Here is a 20,252-nt window from a genome sequence, read left to right as displayed (position 1 = left end):
CTTGATGTAAAATTATAACAAAGACAATCTAGACATGTTGAAGACATTTTCTTGGGGAAAAAACCTTGCAGTTAAGAAGTGCCTTTCTAGAGACTAGCTAGGTTCACCTGAATGTATGATCTGATTGTATCAATATGTAAGCGGGTGGGATAGATGTGTGCCATTACAAGGCCTTGCACACTGGCTGATTTCAGATACAAAATAGCACAGTCCTGTCCTCATGAGTTTAGAATTGGCTGGGAGATAGAGAGAGAAATATATGCTACTGGGGAACAAGAGCTAGTTCACTTTTATATTTGTATCTCTAGCACCTAAAATTCTATGTGGCACATAATAGGCATTCAATGAATGCTTGTTGAATTAAACTGAAATGAAGTGATAAATTATAATAATAAATTAATTAGAATCCATGACAGTTGTGAGGACCACATGTTTTGTTTTTGTTTTTGTTTTGTTTGTTTGTTTGTTTGTTCTGGGGGCAATGAGGGTTAAGTGACTTTCCCAGGGTCACACAGATAGTAAGTATCAAGTGTCTGAGGCCAGATTTGAACTCAGGTCCTCCTGAATCCAAGGCCAGTACTTTATCCACTGAGCCACCTAGCTGCCTTCATGAGGACCACATGTTGCACTTTATTCATGGCAACCACATAGACATAGTTGCTGACAGACCCAGGGTGTTAGAGTTGGAAGGGACCCTAGTGCATGGAACACAAAAAGTCAGATCTGGAAGAGACCTTAAAGACCCATACATTCAACTCCCTCCTTCTCTAGAGGAGGAAGCTGAAGCTACAGTCATCAAACATCACACAGCAAATCAGTTCAAATTAGAACATTCTCTTAAGCAAAGGCTCAAAATAAACAAAACATAAAACCATTTTTTAAAAAATCCAAACAATCTGTAATGATTTCCAAGATACTCAGATCTCTTTTTTTTTTGGTTACAACTCAAAGCTGGGGCAGCTAGGTGGTGCAGTGGATAGAGCACCGGCCCCGGAGTCGGGAGGACCTGAGTTCAAATCTGCCCTCAGACACTCAATACTTACTAGCTGTGTGACCCTGGACAAGTCACTTAACCCCAATTACTTTACAACATCCCCCCCCACAAAAAAACAAACAAAATAACTCAAAGCTATCTTATTTTAGTGAATAGAACCAGCCAAAGACAAACTACCCTTCCAGTCCCTGCACGACGACAGGAAATTTTGGAGAGTTTGGAGAGTTTTTAGGGCCAGCTCCAGGCTTATTTTCTCTAAGAAAGAGGCTTTTTCATGACCCCCTTTTTGTCATCCTTATGAAAAGCCTGTACTGCTTCAGAATCACAGAACCAAAGGATCTAGGGATGTGTAGCCTGAAGGAGAGAAAACTTAGAGGGGGCAAGATAGCTGTCATCAAATGTTTAAGGGGCCATCCTCTGAGAAAGGATTGGACTTGCTCCCCTTGGTCCTAGAGGGCAGAACCAGGGGCGATAACTCGAAGCTATAAAGAGGTGGATTTAGGCTTGATTTGTAGAAAAGTCTCCTGACAATCAGAACCATACAAATGTAGGATAGGCTGCCCGAAGAAACATCGGGGTCCCACCTCACTAAAGGCCTTCGAGCAAAGGCCAGATGACCATTTGTTGGAAAAGTTGTAGAGGAGATTCTCATTTGGTTACAAATGAAAACTAAGTGGCTTCTAAAGTCCCTTCCAACTCTGATATGCTGTGACCTGAAGCTGGGTCATCAGAATGCCAATGCAGTGCTCTGGTCACCATGCATTTATTCACCTGAGGCCCTGGGGTTAGACCTTAGTTATTTCCCACATGGATGGAGAAAAGTGGCTAGAAGAGATGCGTATATCTTTTACTTCCATGGGATCTCCATGGTGCCCAGAATCTGTTGGGCACCTTCTTGATGGTTGTTGAATGTGTGACTCCCAGAATCTTAGAACTGGAAAAGATTTGGAGATCTTCTACTTCAACCTCATTTAAGCTCTAAAGTCATTCAAGTCCAATCAACAAACACTTAAAAAAAGGATCACATACAAATCTCTGTGCTAGGTGCTGGGATACTAAGATGTGAATGAGGAGAATGGAACAGACAGAAGAAAAGCAGTGAGGGTATAATCAATAGTGCTTGGCAACTGATTGGATGCTGGCACTATGGCAAAAGGAAGAGTCAAAGATGATCCTGTGATACTGATTCCAAGATTTTGAGCCTGGGGGATTGGGAACATGGTAGTGCCAGCAAAGGAAATTGAGAAGCTGAAAAGGTAAGGCAGATTGTGAAGCCTGTGCTTGGCATATAGAGGTAGATTTTGGTGGTTCAGAAATGGCTAATAATAAGGTGAGAAGGAGTGGGAGAAGAGAGGGAGAAAGAGAAAAATACAGGAAATGTGTCTCAGCTCAGCCACTGAGTTTATTCTCTGGTTAGTCTCTGGGACTCCAGAAGGATTTGATTCCAGCTCTAACATTCTATAATTCAGTGTCCCTTCTATCTCTGAATGTCCAGAAGAATAGATTTTAGCTCTTAATATTCTATGTTCTAATGTTTCTTATGCCTCTCAATATTAACCAGTACCTGGGCAGGAATGCTTTCTATAGCATTGCCTATAAATGGTCATCCAGCCTCCACTTGAATGCCTCCAGTGATGGAGAAACCCTTTCATTGGGAGTCCAATCCACTCTAAGACAGCTCTGATTGTTAGAAAGTTTTTCCCTGTCCAACATTCTATCTTCTAATGTGTCTCCCACCCCTACCCCCACCCCTAGATATTAGAACATAGAATGTTAGAGATGGAATCAAATCCCCTCTAAGTCTCAGAGGCAAGAAATACTTGCTGATGTTATATGTTCTAAATTTTCTTTTAGTTCTAACATTCTGTCTTATGTTCTAAGATACTGTTCTAACTATCTGTATCGTATGATAGGAAAGAAAATACCCAAATAGGAGACTTTTCTAGGAATGGCGTTTACAATCCCTGAGACCTAACAAGCACTTGACCCAAAGACCATCAGGGAACTTAGTCCCCTAAAGGCCCTGACAAACAGCTTTTCTAACAAGAACCAAACACAATGGATAATATGAAAGACAGCACCATCAATTCAGTTATATGCACACAAATATATATATGAATATACCTTTGGGTTCCAGTATATGTGTGTGTGTGTGTGTGTATTATATATATTATACATACACATCCACACACACATACTATACATACAGACATATGTAATACAACATGTTTATACATTTACATATATGTAAACAGACAGTCCTCCTTTACCTAAGTGGACCATTTCTCAGATCTCTATGTAAACTGATTTTTATATAATGTGAATTTGCCCACAGAAGTAGGGAAGGGAGGAATACAGGGAGGGGGCCTTGTGCTAGTGGAGCCAGGGGGCACAGCACATGGTTCAAGGACATTTGGGTGCTGGGAAATGTGAAAGCAGGAGGAGCAACGGCAGCATCAGTGACTCGGTGTTTCTGCTTTCATTCGGAGGGGTTTTTTTAAATGACATTTTTTTGTTTGTTTGTTTGTGGGGGTTTTTTGGTGTGGGAAGCCTGCCCAGCCGAGGGAGAGGAACCGAAACAGAGAGCACAGTACTGTATAGTAAAGTTAACATAGGTTGTTTTTGGAATGCTGATTTCTTTCCATAAAGTTGAATTTGCATAATGCAAATTTACATAAAGCCAGAACTGTCTGTATATATGAATATATATGTGAATTATGGCACTGCATTATATTATATATTACATATATCCATAGGCATGCATGCATATAAATATATGTATGTGTACATACACACACACACACACACACACACTCTTTCCCCCGCCTTGCATCTCCGCCAAAGCAGGCTTAATGACATCGGGTTAGCAGGTAGTTAATTCCATCCATGGGGGAGTATAGCCCTTGGCCTGACTCGTTAGCCATTCATTAACTAAACCACCATGCTGTCCTCGGATCTGCTATTGTTCCGCACAGTTGGACTCAGCTCCCTGTTTTATTTACTGGGACTTGTTCTGTAGCATTCGCTGTACAGCTTGGGGGTGGGGTGGGGGACATTTCTGCTGTGACCCTGTGATGCCAGAGCTTTGCCCCAGCTAATCAGCTGGGACACACCTGGAGAGAGCTGTAAAAAGATCTGGGCAGTGATTCTCTCGACTAGAGAAGCTGGAAGGGCTATTGGAGATCACTTAGTCCAACCTATATCTGAGCAGGAATTTTCTACAGCGCCGCCTACAGGTGGCCATCTGGCCTCCATCTGAATACCTCTGGAGATGGAGCGATCCCTGTCTCACAAGGCAGCCCAGTCCATGTTAGCACAGTTCTGTTAGGAAGTTTTTCTTTACATGAAATCCAATTTGCCTTTCTTTACTCATTCCCCAATATTCCTATGTCTACCTTCTGGGGTGAGGAAGAACAAGTCTAATCTTTCTTCTATAGCTCTTAAAATTCTTGAAGACAGTGTTCATATCCCCTCTCAGGATTCTTTTTTTTTTTTTTTTTTTGCAGGGAAATGGGGGTTAAGTGACTTGCCCAGGGTCATACAGCTAGTAAGTGTCAAGTGTCTGACGCTGGATTTGAACTCAGGTACTCCTGAATCCAGGGCCAGTGCTTTAACCACTGCGCCACCTAGCTGCCCCTCAGGCTTCTCTTTTCAAGGATAAACAGCCTTAATTCCTTGACTGATGTTCATTTGACATGGTTTCCAATTCCCACCACCCTGATCATCCTCCTTTGAACATGTGCTCTTCAATATTCTTCTTTTGGGGGGTGGGGTGACGAGGTAGTCAGGGTTAAGTGACTTGCCCAGGTATTTGAACTTAGGTTCTCCTGACTTCAGGCCTAGGGTTCTATCCACTGCAGCACCTAGCTGCCCCCTAAATATTCTTTTTTAAATATGGTCAGCAGAACTAAACAAAATACTCCAGATGGTGTCTGGCTGGGGTGGAGGACAGTGGGACCAGCGCCTCCCTCACACCAGGCACCCGTGGGACATCCTCAACCCACATAGACATCCTGGAGGCAAGCTCACTTACGATTTGGGTATCGGCTGTGGTGGCAGTCTAGTCGGAAGTCCTCATCCTCAGTCCCATCCCCCTTCTCATTTCTGAAAAAAAAAAAAAAAAAAGAACATACCTGGAATGAATGGATAGGCTCTTCTTTTAGTCATTTAGTCATAGGCCATGTCATAGCCTGGCCCCAACGCACCCTTTCTTCTTTATTACACATCAGAATTTTATCTCATAGCATCGTAATCCTAGGCCTGTAAGGGACCCCAGGGACCATTTAAGAATCCTCAAGGACCCCTCATTGAATCTGCTAAGTGCAGATAATAATAGCACTACTCAGCACCTCAAAGGATTGTGGAGAAATGCTTGGCGAAGATATTATACACATACATATATATCTTTTACATAGAGACAGCTAGGTGGCTCAGTGGATGGAGTGCTGGAGCAAAGACCTGAGTTCAAATCTGGCCTCACACTCTTACTAGCTGTGTGACCCTGGGCAAGTTGATTAACCTCTGTTTGCCTTAATCCACTGGAGAAGGAGATGGCAAACCATTCCAGTATGTTTACAAAGGAAACCCCAGATGGGGTCACGAAGAGACTGAAACAACAACAAAAAAGGTACGATTAGAACACAAAGAGAAGGAAGGGAAATAGGAGGGTAGATGCTCCCCACAGGAACACTACCTATTACTGCCACCAGACTAAATACCTCAGTGGCCATAGCTTGGCTTGGAGAATAGTAGGGAAAGAACAACATATGGACTAGATGTTCCCTGGAGTTCTTTCAACTTCTAAATCTCTGTTCCCATGACCACTCTCAGATGCAAGCAGTTGCCAGGTCTTCTTTCTTCTTTCTTCTTTCTTCTTTCTCCATAAAAATCTCTCTTCTTGCCACCATCCTAGTACACGTCTTCATCGGCTCTCACTTGGACTTTTTTTTTAAAACAAAACCCCGTAATTCCTGTCTCTCCCTGTCTCTAATACATCTTCCACATAGCTTCCAAAATAATGCTCTTCAAGCACAGATCTGACCACGTCTCTCCTCTGCTCAAAAATCTTCACTGTCTCCCTTTTGCTTCTGGACTAAACTACATATTCCTCCTTTGCTGTTGCTCAATTATTTTCAATTGCATCGGACTCTTCATGACCCCATTTGGGGTTTTCTTGGCAAAGATGCTGAAGTGGTTTGCTATTGCCTTCCCTAGCTCATTTTGCACATGAGGAAACTGAGGAAAACAAGGTAAAGTGACTTTCCCAGGGTCATACAGTTCGTGTATGGGGCTGGATTTGGATTCAAGAAGATGAATGTTCCTGACTCCAGGCCTGGCACTCTCTCCACTGTGCCACCTAGCTGTTCCCCCTACACGATTTAGCCTACCTTTCCTTCCAGCTCTAAATTTATATTATGATACTTAGTTCACACTATTCCCTTTTCTGTATTCCACATTCCAGCCAAATTGGCTTATTTGCTATTGCCCATACATGATACACAGCATCTCCTCTTTGCACAGGATGTGCTCCATCCCTGTAATGTTCTGCCTCTTCGCCTCTTCCTTAAGAATCCCTAGCTCCCTTCAGAGCTGACCATATTTAAATACACGAAGCCTCTCTAATTCTTCCCTCCACCCCCCAGTTGTTGGATGTTCCCTCCTTTGAAATTACTTGTATAATTTTGTATGTATTTTGTATTTATATATTTAACTGCATGTGTATATGTGTGTATGTGTGTGAATATATTGTTTCTCCCCAGAACAATATAAGCACCTTGAGGGCAGACACTTTATTTTTGTCTTTGTATTCCCTTTAATGGGCACTTATTCAGTCCTTGTTGAATTGGATATAGGATAGAGATATTTGTTGCTTTTTGTTTTCCCTTAAAGAAGAGAGTTAATACCTATGCTAAGTTAATAGCTGCAGTAACATTCTACATGGTGTGGATAACACATGTGTAACATGACTATACTCTACTTTGGGGTTTTTTTGTTTTGTTTTGTTTTGTTTGTTTGTTTGTTTTGCTGGGCAATGAGGGTTAAGTGACTTGCCCAGGGTCACACAGCTAGTAAGTATGAAGTGTCTGAGGCCAGATTTGAACTCAGATCCTCCTGAATCCAGGGCTGGTGCTTTATCCACTGTGCCACCTAGCCACCCTCGATACTCTACTTTTGGCTTCTAACTGGCCAGTGTTCTTGTGTTTCTGCTCATCCCACTGTCTTTTGCTCTCCTTAGACTATATCTAGGTACCATATTTTAAGAAGGATAGTGACAGACAGTAGTCCATTCATAGGAGGGTAAAAAGTTTTGGGGAGAAGACTCAAAACCATGGATCAGTTGAAGGAAGTGGCAATGTTTGGCCAAGGTAGTTGTTGTTGGTGGTGAGATGATCCCTATGCCCCAAGTAAACCAGATTCAATGACACACTATTTCTAGAAATATTTACTGAGTCACAAGATAACATTAAGCTAGAAGATTTTTGAATAAAAAACAAAGCATGATAAACATTAATTTCTACCTTCAAGGAACTTACCATGGAGAGCATGGCATAAAAGAAAGGGTCTGCACAGAGGCATTAGGAGGTTTGGGTTCTAGCTCTGGTTCTGCCACTATCTAACTCTGTGTATGACCCTTGAACGAGTCACTTACCCTTTTTTGGATTTAAATTCCACCCTACTCCACTCTAAGTGCCATCACACGTGTGCACATCCAACTACATGACAAGACACTACTATACAAGATCCCAAAGAGGGGCTAGACTTGGCACCAGAGGGAAGAATTAGGAAACAGAGGTGGAAATCACAGAGAGGAAAATTTAGGCTTAATATGAAGAAAAACTTGCTAATGATTAGTTACCCAAAAATAGAATAGGTTACCTCATGAAGAAGCCCTTCCTTCCCTCAAATGGGGGTCTTCAGACTAATGCTGGATGACCCCTTGTTGGGGGAGGGGAAGGGTTAGGGAATGGATTCTTGTTTAAATATGGGTTGGGCCAAATGACCAACTGAGATTCCTCCCAAATCTCCAATTCTGTGGTTTTATGAGTGATGCAGATAATTAGTGTTGTAGGAACTCATAGGAGGAAATGATTCCTCTGGTCTGATGGGACAAGGGAAGATTTTGTGAAAGACTGAATAGAATTTAGGTAGGTTGGTGAGTCTTCTAGGAATAAGGAATGGTGTAAGTACAGAAACAGTGGGAACATTTGAAGGGACTTCTGGGAATGTTGAGTAGAGCAGCCTGTCTCAAGCAGAGAGGAGTAGGAGGAGAAAAGGTTGGTTGGAGTCAGATTATGAGGAGCCTGGAATGCCAGGCTGAGAAGTCTAAATTTTTTTCCTATAGCCAAGGAGGAATAATTAAAACAATTTTCAGAGGGGAATAGCATGATACAAGTGCTGTTTTAGAAAGACTGATCTGGTGCTTTGTAAAGGATGGATCAGAGAGGAAGAGATCAGTTATATCACTAGTTTTAGCAAGAGATGATTAGTAGGAGATAGATGCAAAAATCTTAGGAAGAAAGGAGTGACAGCACTTGGTGACTTGGTGACGAGGGATGGGAGGGCTTTCAAGGGTTTCAACTCTGGGTAACTGAGTGGGAGACTGGTAAAAATCAAAGACACAAATGGGGATGTCTGAGCAAGTTGCTGTTTGGCAGCAGAATGAATTCAGTTTTAGATAATGCTGAGTTTGAGGTGCATGACAGCGGTAGAAATGTCTACCAGGCAGATAGGGTCCAATTTAATTCCTTAGGGAGAGAGCTGACATTTCTACTCTACTTGACCTAGAAATGTTTGCTGTTTTTCTTTTTCTGATTCCAATTGTGAGTCAGCACAGTGGATCAGGGGGCCAAAGGCCAGCATCTCAGCTTTAGCTCTGATGCTCACTAGCTGTGTGGCCTAATGACTCTCAGTTTACATATCTGTAAAATGAGGACATTTGCACTGTTATCCTCCAGGGTTGGGGTTTGGGTTTTTTTGTTTTGTTTTTGTTTTTGTTTTTGTTTTTTGGTGAGGAAAGTGCCTTGTAAACTCTAAAGTGTCATAGAAATGAGAGCTCCACACACTGAGTCAGAGAGAATCAGTCACGCTCCTGAGAGGTGAGATTTCAAGCCAGAAGGGATCAAGTCCAAACTCCTCATTTTAGAGATGTGAAAACAGGCTCAGAAAGGATGAGTATCCAAAGTCACATAATTAATAAGTAGCAGAGCCATCAAAATCACTTGTGGGCCCTCTTAAACAAAGGACAAGGTGAAGTGGGCTTCTCTTTCTGAGAATTAATAGGGTTTAAAGGGAGGAGATAACATAACTCTAGCAGAAGGAACACTGAACAAGGGTTAAGAAAATTTGGTTTCTGATCCTGACTGTAGCTCTGTACTTCTATGGCCTTGAGCAAATAGGTTCTAGAATCTGGGCTTCGGCTCCCTCAAAAATAATTTGACTTGATCTCTTAGGTCCTTTCCAGTTCCAAATTCAAGGATCCTGACAAAGTAAGGGATAATAGGTGGTATTTCTACCAGTGTTGGGGTCAGGAAAAACAACAACAACAGTTGATCACCACTGGTGATTTTGGATTCTTGAGATTGATTGTAATTCCTCTATTCCAGGCCAAAGCCCTATATATACTCCTGGCTCCCATAACCTCAGAAAGAAATAATGAAACTGGGGGAGGCTAGGTGACGAAGTGGATAAAGCACTGGCCATGGATTCTGGAGGATCTGAGTTCAAATCCAGTCTCAGATACTTGACACTTACTAGCTGTGTGACCCTGGGCAAGTCACTTAACCCTCATTGCCCCACAAGAAAAAAAGAAAAGAAAAGAAAAAGAAATAATGAAACAGGAAAAGGTTCAGAGAAGGGCAAATGAAACGCCAATTGGAATGGAGGGGGCCAACCATGCAAACACATCTGGAAAAGATGAATATTTTTCAATTTGGAAAGACAAAGACTACTGATCTCATATATACACATCCTGTCCCTGTTGTTCTACCTGAACAGAGTAACTTCTCAGGCCAAAGTTCATTCTTCTGACAGATCATAAGATTAAGGAATTTAGAGCTACAAGGGGCTTTAGACACCTTCCAGTTTAACCTCCTCTTTCTAAAGACAGGAGTCAAGTGACTTGCCCAAGGTCATGCAGCTAGTAAATAAAAGACCCAGATTCATAGGCAATAAAGATGAATAGTTACTTTTATTTTTTTTTAAGATCCTCACCTGAGGTTAGAAGCCTAGCAGGCAAGATGGTTAGGTTGCCAAGTACCCACTTTCAACAGTCACAATAAACTCTACTTCCTTTGTCCTGAACCAGATTTTAACTACTGAAATCCCCAGAAGGGTCATGGTACTGAGATGAACATTGGGAGCTTCTCAGGGTGTTTAGAAATGAAAGCCTTGATAAGAAGAATGGCTTCAATGAAGCTTTAAGCAACTCAACAATGCAGAGCAGTTATAGCTGGCAGATAGAAAGGCGGATGATTTACTCATTCACAGCCTGGGGCTTATGATGTCAATACTCACTACGTAAGGCCATTGTCATGAACAATTGACAATGAACATGAACAGGTCCTGGTTCTGTCAAATTTCACTGATTTTTTTTTTTTGGTGGGGGGAGGGACCAAATCATTTCAAGGTGGTCCCTCTTCTTCTATCACTTCCTATCCTGGGCACTAAGAAGTAATAGAATCACAGAATATTAGAGCAGGGAAGGATTATAGAGGCCATTTAGCTCCATCCTCAATCAGTTTCACAAATAAGGAAACTGAGGACTGAGAGACTGGCCCAAGGTCACACAATTCCTTCAGAGTCCAGGATTCAATACAGGATACCAGAAATGCTTCTGATCCTGGTGATCTTTCTCTTCACCCCTTATTTTTGTTTTAACTGACCTCCTTTGTTTGGATGCCAGGAAAGTGCAGTGAAATAGCAAGAGCTCACATTTAGATAGTGTTTTCAAGTAAACAAAACAACCCCCTCCCCCCACATAAACTCATGGGTAAATATAGATAAAGCTGAGAGAAGGGTTTGCCTGCCCATGGAATCCTCTACTCTGCTATTAGTTACACTGTAGAAGCTGTGGGGAGACTTCAGGCTGAGATAATGGGACCTATTTATCATCTGGACATGAGAAGTTGGGAAATATTGATTCCAATATATTTACAATAGCTACATGTGTCTGCTTCCACCTGAGGTGAGAATAGAGGTGGGGGTGATGGCCCTGCTTTTGTAAAGATGATTTTCCTGTCATTCTCGGGTGGAGGAATAAGCCCCGATAATAGACAAGTATATTGTACAATAGGAAATGAAGTAGACATTTAAAGAAGATCAGCTTTGAAACAGGCTTGACGATATCTGTTTAATTTAGAGATGATACAGGAGAAAGAATATGATCCATCACCAAATATTAGAATTTGAAGGGACCTTGGAACATAGAATGTCAGAGTTGAAAGAGATCTCAGAGCACAGAACATAGGACAAGTTATGACAAAGGTGGCAGTAGGGGTGGATCTGGAATCGAGATCTACTCTTTCTGCTACATAATGTTCAGTTCTTGTTTTCAGGTACTGCCAAGAACCTCTCCTTTTCCAGGGAGGCAGCTGTGCACTCTGCCCTTTGGGGGTGGAGAGAAGAAGCAGAAAGAGCTCTGCCGGATTCCTTAACCAAATTTAGCTCCCTCTCTAATCCATGAGCCAGGTCTGAGCATAAAAATGAACAGAGAATGTGGTCAGTTTGTTTGAGGCAAGGATTTTCATAGATGATGTTAGGGTTGGAAATCTACGACATATTTCTCTTCATGCTAAGATGATGGCCATCTCATGAACAGGTACAAAGTTGACTTTCCTACTTCCTGTTTTAAACCATTCTGTCAATATGCACAGTAAATCTTTTTTTTAAAAGCATGTCTTTGTATGTAGGAAATAAATACATCCCATACTTTATATAAAGTATACACTAAGATTCTTCTTATTCTTCTGTGTTGGGAAGACCTAGACATGAACCCCAACTTAAACTTTAAGTTAATCATCCCTGGGGAGTGGGGTGGGGGTTTAATGAGCCAAAGAATGTGGGCAAATGGAGTCTAATCCCCTTCTAATTAAAGGCCAGGATCCCCAGGACTGAGCCTGATCAAGACCTTGTAAATGGGTCCAGAGTTGAGATAGACTCCTTAGTGGAGAAAGGAGTAGGCATAGTGCCCCAGACCCCTGGGTCCAGCAGCTGGTGCTTTATGTTATTATGGGAAGATATTCAGGATCCCTTTGGTGGCTGGATGAATGAAGCAATGCTGGTTGGCAGAAAAACTAAGGAAGAGCATCTGGGGCTAGGGCAGATACATGCAGTGAGCTGGCCCTAGTAGCCGCAGAAATGTGTTGGGTTCTTTTTAGTTTGGTTTTGAATGGAAAGAAGCAGTTGCAAATGTCACTATGTGACAATTTCCTCTGATTTGAACTATAATTACACACAGGAAACATTCTATGTTTTTATGGAGCAGGCTTTTAAAAATGACTATGATAGAAATTACCTACAAATCTAAACAAACACCTTGAAGGGTCGCCCAATAGTGTGTAATGGGGGACTGGACAATGAAGGCCTTCCTGGGAGTATAGACAATAGACTCTACCTGCTGCCTACCCAGGGGGGCTTGGTGAGTGCATGGGGATCCTGAGGCTATTTCTTGTCTGCTTATTGCACGTTGCGGAAAAGCTTTTTAATTGGCTGTTGAGCTGAAATTGAGGGTGCACAGAAAAGATACTAACAGTCAAAATGAGCTCACTCTTCTCTGCAGGTGAATGAGGATGGCTTGCTCTCTAAAATGTGACCCTCAATGTATGAAGTTCCCATTCATTTGCTTTTTTATATTTGTTCTTCCTGCTCTTAAATGAACACATGTAGGTGATGCCATGGAATAGGCTCTAACTTTGTGAACTATGAAAGGGTAGAAGAACCACCGAAGATCCAAGAACTAGAGTCCATGTCAGAGTTTGACAGCAGCCTCTCCCAGAAAGTCAGGACTGCCCTGAGGAGCATGAATCAACTTGGTGGCAGAGCCATGTCCTTCAAACAAGGGAGTGATTCCATCCCTTGGGTGTGCTTCATGCAGAATCGAACCCACTGGGCCAATGTCTGTGGCCACCATCTTAAATCTGAGGCCACTCTCCTAGGTACCAAGGTAGTAGAGTAGTGAATGTGACCCCAGTTCTGGGATATGTGCTTATACTTCTGGTCCTGGTATGACCCTTTGTAAAAGCTATGGTGTTGATTGCTTATGTAAGATATTGAGGAGATATTGATGATTTAAATGATATTAGAATGCTAATCACTGGTAATGATATTAGAGAGGATCTGCCAGAATGGGGGTTTAAGCAGAGAGCATTAAAATAATTCCACTGCATCTCAGGGGTATTCCTAAAACCCTTGAAGGGGAGATTCAGCCAAGCTTTGGGAACTTGACTGGCTTGTGTGTGTGTGTGTGTGTGTGTGTGTGTGTGTGTGTGTGTGTGTGTGTTGGGGGAAGGGAGGAGATGGTGTTGGGAGAGTAAGTTCGGAATGTCTTTAAAAATAATTGAGGGGCGGCTAGGTGGTGCAGTGGATAAAGCACCAGCCCTGGATCCAGGAGTTCCTGAGTTCAAATCCGGCCTCAGACACTTGACACTAGCTGTGTGACCCTGGGCAAGTCACTTAACCCCATTGCCCCGTAAAAAAAAAAAATTGAAAAATGGGGGCAGCTAGGTGGCACAGTGGATAAGGCACTGGCCCTGGATTCAGGAGTACCTGAGTTCAAATCCAGCCTCAGACACTTGACACTAGCTGTGTGACCCTGGGCAAGTCACTCAACCCCAATTGCCTCACCAAAAAAAAAAAAAAAAAAAAAGAAAAATGCTTGCAGGTAGATGAACGACACTGCCTGAGTACAAATAAATCTGTTACCTCTAGGTCGCAGTTTCCTCTTCTATAGGAGGGAAAGTGGTTAAACCAGATGAGCTCTTCTAGTTATGGCATTCTAGATTCCATGTCTTTTCCATTTCTGACATTCTAGATTCCATGTCCTTAGGTTCCTTCCAGCTCTAACATTCTACATTTTATGGCCTAAAGTCCCTTCTGCCTCTAACATTCCATGCCTTGAATACTCTTGTAGCCCTAACATACTATGTTTGAAGATCTCTCCCAGCTCTGACATTCCACGTTCTACTTTCTCTGGTCTCTTCTACCATTACCAACTCTATGATCTTTAATTCCATGTTTTGGTCCATGAAATCAACCAATAAACTGATTTAAAAAAATTATCAAATGCCTAGTATGATGCCAGGCCCTGTCTTAGACTCTGGAAATACAAGAATGAAATCATTCTTGTTATCTTTAGCCAAAGGATTCTTACACATTTTCAGTGTAGTTGGGAGCTAAGAAATGGGAGTCCCCATTTGGGAAACATCCTTTATCCCACTTCCTACACTACACCCAAACATGGGGTTGTATATATCAGAAGCTCATGACAACAGCATGGGCCAACTAGCTTTACAATTCATGAATGGAACTGAGAAACATGACACATGTGGAAAATGAAAAATTGTTTGCTAAAGTTGTAGCCAAATAGATTCTTTATTAGATGATTGAGCACTTCTACCAATACAAGAAAATTTCCAGAAATGAGGGTACAAGCTAGTCAAAGCTAAAACTCTAGGTCAAATTCTAAAATTGCCAAGAGCATTAAAAAATGCAAAAGTCTAAACAGAAGTCCTAGAATATTTAAGTGTTACCAAGAAGAATTTAGATCTTGCTTTTTTCTCAATTGAGTAAACCTTACAAATAGCCCAGGGAATAGGGAGAAGTCAATTTCAGGAACTTATGGTGATAGCTGGTCTCATTTGCATCTGAATTCCAGGATGTCCCCAAAACAACATCCAGGGAAGTAAATACCCACTGGAAATGCAATAAGAAGGAAGGAGAACTGGGAAAATGGAAGCTCTTTAAAAACCCTAAAGGAAAGTGACTCATTCATATAATTTTTATGGGTTCCTGGGAGAATGTTGAGGAAGGAAGCCCATTTCTGTGGTTGGCTTCAAGACCTCTCTTTACCATATCACTTAAAAGACAAAAGACAATGATGGTTTTCCAAGAAAATGGGTTGAAACCAAGCTGTAGAGGGCTCTAATCCCCACAGAACATTCAGATAGACCTTATCAAGGATAGTGCATTTCTGGAGCAGAAGGCTCCCTTGAACCCCAGGGCATCCAAGTGTCTCTTGGGATGTTATCAGGTACTATCAACACTTCAATACATGGTTCTCCAGACTCAAAAATTCTTGTCATCCCTTGTCTTCACCATCCATATCTAATCAATTGCCAACTCCTGCCAATCCTGACTCCACAGTATCTCTAGCATCTGTACTCTTCTCTCTCCTTCCATTGCCACTCATCTTGGTTTCTTTGCCAGCAGTATCTCAACTCCCCAATCCATTCTTTACCCAATTGCCTAAATAATCTTTCTAATGCATAGATATGTCAATGTCAATCTACTCAAAATCCTTCAATGGCTCTCTACAGTTTTTATGGTAAAAATCTAATATCCTTTTGTAGTGAACTGGAGTGACCAGGAGAATAGAAATACCGAAGGTTAGAGGAGGAACAAGTTTACCAGAGAAGATAAATCTATTTTTGACGTGCTAAGTTCCTAGGATCCTAGATTTATTTCATACTATTCTCCTTCACACATTTTATGTTCATGCCAAACTGCAATACTCAGTGATTCTTGATTATATCCCCCCCATGATCTGCTTCTGTGCATTCCCAATCTCTCATGATTAAAATGCACTCCTTCCATAGGTCAGCTGCTTGAAATCCTTCAAAGTCCAAATGAGCAGCTATGTCTTCTACAGAGCTCTCCATGATTCACATTCTGACCCCCACCAAAGTGATCTTTTCCTCCTTAAATTTCCAGAGGACACTTTATCTGGATCTCTCTTTATCTTTCTCACTTTCCACTTTGTAAACTAATTACTTGTCTACATGTAATATTCCAACGTCCTAGTTTTTTTTTTTAATTTTTGTGGGGCAATGAGGGTTAAGTGACTTGCCCAAGGTCACACAGCTAGTACGGGTCAAGTGTCTGAGTCCAGATTTGAACTCAGTTCCTCCTGACTCCAGGGCCAGTGCTTTATCCACTGCGCCACCTAGCTGCCCCTCATCCTAGGTTTTTTGAGGGTAACTGCTGAATTGTTTTGCATCTTTGCAACCCCAGCACTAAACACCATGCCTTGTGCCAATACATTAATACATCAAGGATACTGTGAGAACCCCATCCTTGGGGCAAATTGAAAGTTACCTATTCACCATGGAGGCCTATACTTATATCAAGGTCTATGGAGCAGCAATATCCTAGCTGGATGAGAGTGCTTCCTAACTACAACTATGCTACAAATTTGCCTTGGCTGGGTTAAATGAGGCCATCTAAAAGAAGGAGCTTCCAGCTAAGGCCATGCTATTTGCTATGTCCAAATAACATAAGCAAACCACACCACTATCTAAGCCCTTTCAATCATAATGACCAAATTAGCCATATTCACAAACTCTAGTGACATCATTCACCCTTATGCTGAATACTGTCTCTTGAGCAGATTCTAACAAGTGTATTCATAGTACACAAAGAGAGAAGTCCCACAATTGCCTCTGGTTTTCTGGTCTCTTATTATAATTGAAGGATTCATTTTTATTCTTCTATCCCCTTCACTATTCCTAGCCAATTGGTTACCAAATCCTAGTTAATTTCCCTTCATTATATCTTTTTTAAAAAAATTTTAAATGTGTCTCAGAGTTATTCTTTTTTTTTTTTGTAAGGCAATTGGGGTTAAGTGACTTGCCCAGGGCCACACAGCTAGTAAGTGTCAAGTGTCTGAGGCCGGATTTGAACTCAGGTCCTCCTGAATCCAGGGCTGGTGCTTTATCCACTGAGCCACCTAGCTGCTCCCCCCTTCATTATATCTTGCATCTTTCCTGTCCTTTTTAGCCTCATGATTATGACTCTAGCATGGTCCCAGATTCCTACCCATTTGGCCTATTGCAACAGCTCGTCTTCCAATATTCATTCCTGATCTCCTTCAAACCATTCTTCACATGGATGCCAGACAAATCTTTCTCATCACATCACTCTTGGCTCAAAACCTTCAATTTCACAAACATTTATTAAGCACATGTGATGTACTATCTTACACAGAATAGTGGAAATAGAAAGCTTAAAACAGTCCCTTTGCCTCAAAAAAAAAAAAAAACCAAAACACCCTTCCATTTTACTGGGAGCATACCACACACAAGTAAATACAAAGAGAGCAAAGATAAAATAGAAAAGTAAATATATAAATACAAAGATAATTTGAAGACAAAGGGAGGGAGGCAAGAGGCAGAGAGACAGACAGACAGACAGAGACAGAAAGAGCACTAACAACTGTGGGGATCAGGAGAGTCTTCACAGAGAGCAGGGCAAGCTGAGAAGAGTCCTGAAAAAAAATTAAGGATTCTAAGAGGTAGAGGTGAAAAGAGAGCGTATTCTAGAATGAGGCAATAGTCTGTAAAGGCATGGAGACTGGAAATGAAATGTCAAATGGGGAAATGGATAGCAGGCCAGTTTGGATGGAACACAGAGCTTATGAAGTGGACTATGAAATAAGACTGAAAAGGTAGGTGAGAGGCAGAATGCAGAAGGCCTTAACCACCAGGAATATGTGTGCATACATGCACACATGCATACCATACATACATATATGCACATGTGTGTGTTTTAGAGACAACATGGAGCCACTGAAGATTTTTGATATGCTTTGTTTTGTTTTTGTAGGGCAATGAGGGTCAAGTGACTTGTCCAGGGTCACACAGCTAGTAAGTGTCAAGTGCCTGAGGCTATATTTGAACTCAGGTCCTCCTGAATCCAGGGCTGGTGCTTTATCCACTGTGCCACCTAGCTGCCCCCGACTGAAGATTTTTGAGAAGGGGAATGACATGCTTAGATCTGCAACTGAAAAAAATTATTTTGACATCTGCATGAAGGATAGATTGGAGTGGCAAAAGATTAGTAGGAAGAAGACCAGTTAGGAAGTTAATGCAATGATACAAGTAAGACATAATTGTGGATGTATAACCTATATTTGATTGCTTACTGACTCAGGGAGGGGGGAGGAGAGGGATGGAAGGAGGGATAGAATTTGAAACTCAAAACTTTAAATAAAAATGTTTATTATAAAAAAAGAAAATGCATAGTAGCAAAAAATAATAATGTAAGAGGCAATGTAGGCTTGCTAGTGGCCCTCCACATACCTCTTTCTTCCAATCTCCTAAGCAAAAGGTGTACCTCATTTTTAATTGGAGTGCTTTCATGTGAGCAACAAGATGGGGGACTAGACATTTTCTCAGACACCCATGACCTCTCAAACCTCTTTCAAGGGGGCGGCTAGGTGGCGCAGTGGATAAAGCACTGGCCCTGGATTCAGGAGTACCTAAGTTCAAATCCAGTGTCAGATACTTGACACTTACTAGCTGTGTGACCCTGGGCAAGTCACTTAATCCCCATTGCTCCACAAAAAAACAAACAAGCAAAACAAAAACCTCTTTCAAACAGAAATTATATGCTAAAGATAAAGCAACTTTATCAGATTCCATGGTCTAAGACACCCCAAATTCAAAAGAAGGTTTAAAAAGGGACCTATGAACTGATGCTCACTGACCCTGACTGAGCTCATTTAGCACCCATCCATCTCCACCTTTTATAATCCTTAATTTTTTTTCAGAGCTTGTCCTGCTCTCTGTGAAGACTTTCCTGATTCCCCCAGTTGTTAGTGTTCTTTCTGTCTCTGTCTGTCTCTGTCTCTCTTTCTCTTTCTTTCTCTTTCTCTTTCTCTTTCTCTTTCTCTTTCTCTTTCTCTTTCTCTTTCTCTTTCTCTTTCTCTTTCTCTTTCTCTCTGCCTCCCTCTGTCTTCCCTTTGTCCTCAAATTGTTTTTGTATTTACCCACTTACTTTTATATGCAACTAGCACTGGGGCTTCACTAGCAGCTTACAAGAGAACCCATCACCATACTCTGTTCCCCTTTCCCTCTTCCCAATGCTGTGGAGACCCCAAGTACAAACTGCAGAAATTTGCGCTGGCTCTTCAGGAGCAAAATCCTTGTAGCAGCTACAGTCCTCTAACACTAGCACTACAAAGTTCTGAAGTGCCAGGGCTGGCTCAAAGAATTAAGGCACAGAAGGAATGAGAAAAAATACTGTGTATAGGGGGTAAGGTGGGGTGGGTGCTGTGTAGCATTCCACTAAGCACAGTATCTAACTGGGTCCAGTTCTGACCCTCTCCCTGCAAAGGTCACTTGTGGCAGAAACCTAGGCTGTGAATTGTAGTTTGTGCAGCACAGAGGAAGCTCAAACACTTTGAGATCCAGTACCCCAAAAAACATAATCAGATGGGAGGGGATCAGAAAGTTAGTGATAGGGGAAAACGTGTATGTGTGTGTGTGTGTGTGTGTGTGTGTGTTGGGGGTCAGGAGGGATGCTGAAATTACCCAAGATTTTAGGAAGAAGAAAACTCCAATACCTTGAATATAATAAGTAGATAAATCAATAGGAAAAATGTTAACAATAGAAAAAAATGGCCTCTGGATCTAATAAATGAGTTCAATCATCTATGAATAAATATTGTAAAACAAATGAAAACTATACAACATTTGATGGGATAAAGAACCCTGTGAAATTTGAGGAGAGCATGGAACCACAACATGCTGCTGTTCCTGAGTTGTTCAAATGAGAATTTTGAGAGAAGAATTTATGGTCTGCACAGCAAAACAATGGGCAGAGTAGAATAACTGGAATATCCAATGGCAAGCCTCACCAAAGAAACTAAAAAGAGAACAGTACATTGGGAATGCAAATACATAGAAGTGAAGGACAATCTAGAAAAAGAGAAGCAAAAACCAATAACATTAAAAATATGCTTATTATAAAAGCAAAACATACTATATTTTAGGATGCATAAAGGCAACCTAAGGACCACAGGTCTCCCAGAAGAGTGCAACAGAGTACAGAAAACTTTAACACTATAAAGAAGGAAACAATAGAAGACAACTACCCAGAACTTTTGCACATAGAAAATGAAATATCAATTGAAAGAATTCATAGATTTTTCCAGGAGGAAAATTCAATTCAGAAAGAACAAGCTCTGCAAGTGATCAGGAGAAAGACCTTCAACTACAAAGGAAGGGAAATTTGAATAATTCAAGACTATTCTGTCCCCACTAGA

The 20,252-nt window shown here is 41.5% G+C and overlaps 1 protein-coding gene across 3 annotated transcripts in view; it reads right to left on the bottom strand.

Moving 5' to 3' along the window:
- Window positions 1-20,252, bottom strand: part of GSG1L (GSG1 like) — a 395,069-nt gene that overhangs the window by 17,484 nt on the left and 357,333 nt on the right. For all 3 annotated transcript variants that reach the window (XM_043978921.1, XM_043978922.1, XM_043978920.1), the window contains exon 6: window positions 5,028-5,098. In XM_043978921.1, the coding sequence (XP_043834856.1) occupies window positions 5,028-5,098 (71 nt within the window). The remainder of the gene's footprint in view (window positions 1-5,027; window positions 5,099-20,252) is intronic.

The sequence above is a fragment of the Dromiciops gliroides genome, chromosome 1 (assembly GCF_019393635.1).
Source record: "Dromiciops gliroides isolate mDroGli1 chromosome 1, mDroGli1.pri, whole genome shotgun sequence".
Taxonomy (NCBI): Eukaryota; Metazoa; Chordata; class Mammalia; order Microbiotheria; family Microbiotheriidae; genus Dromiciops; species Dromiciops gliroides.
This window is presented reverse-complemented; position numbering and strand designations above follow the sequence as displayed.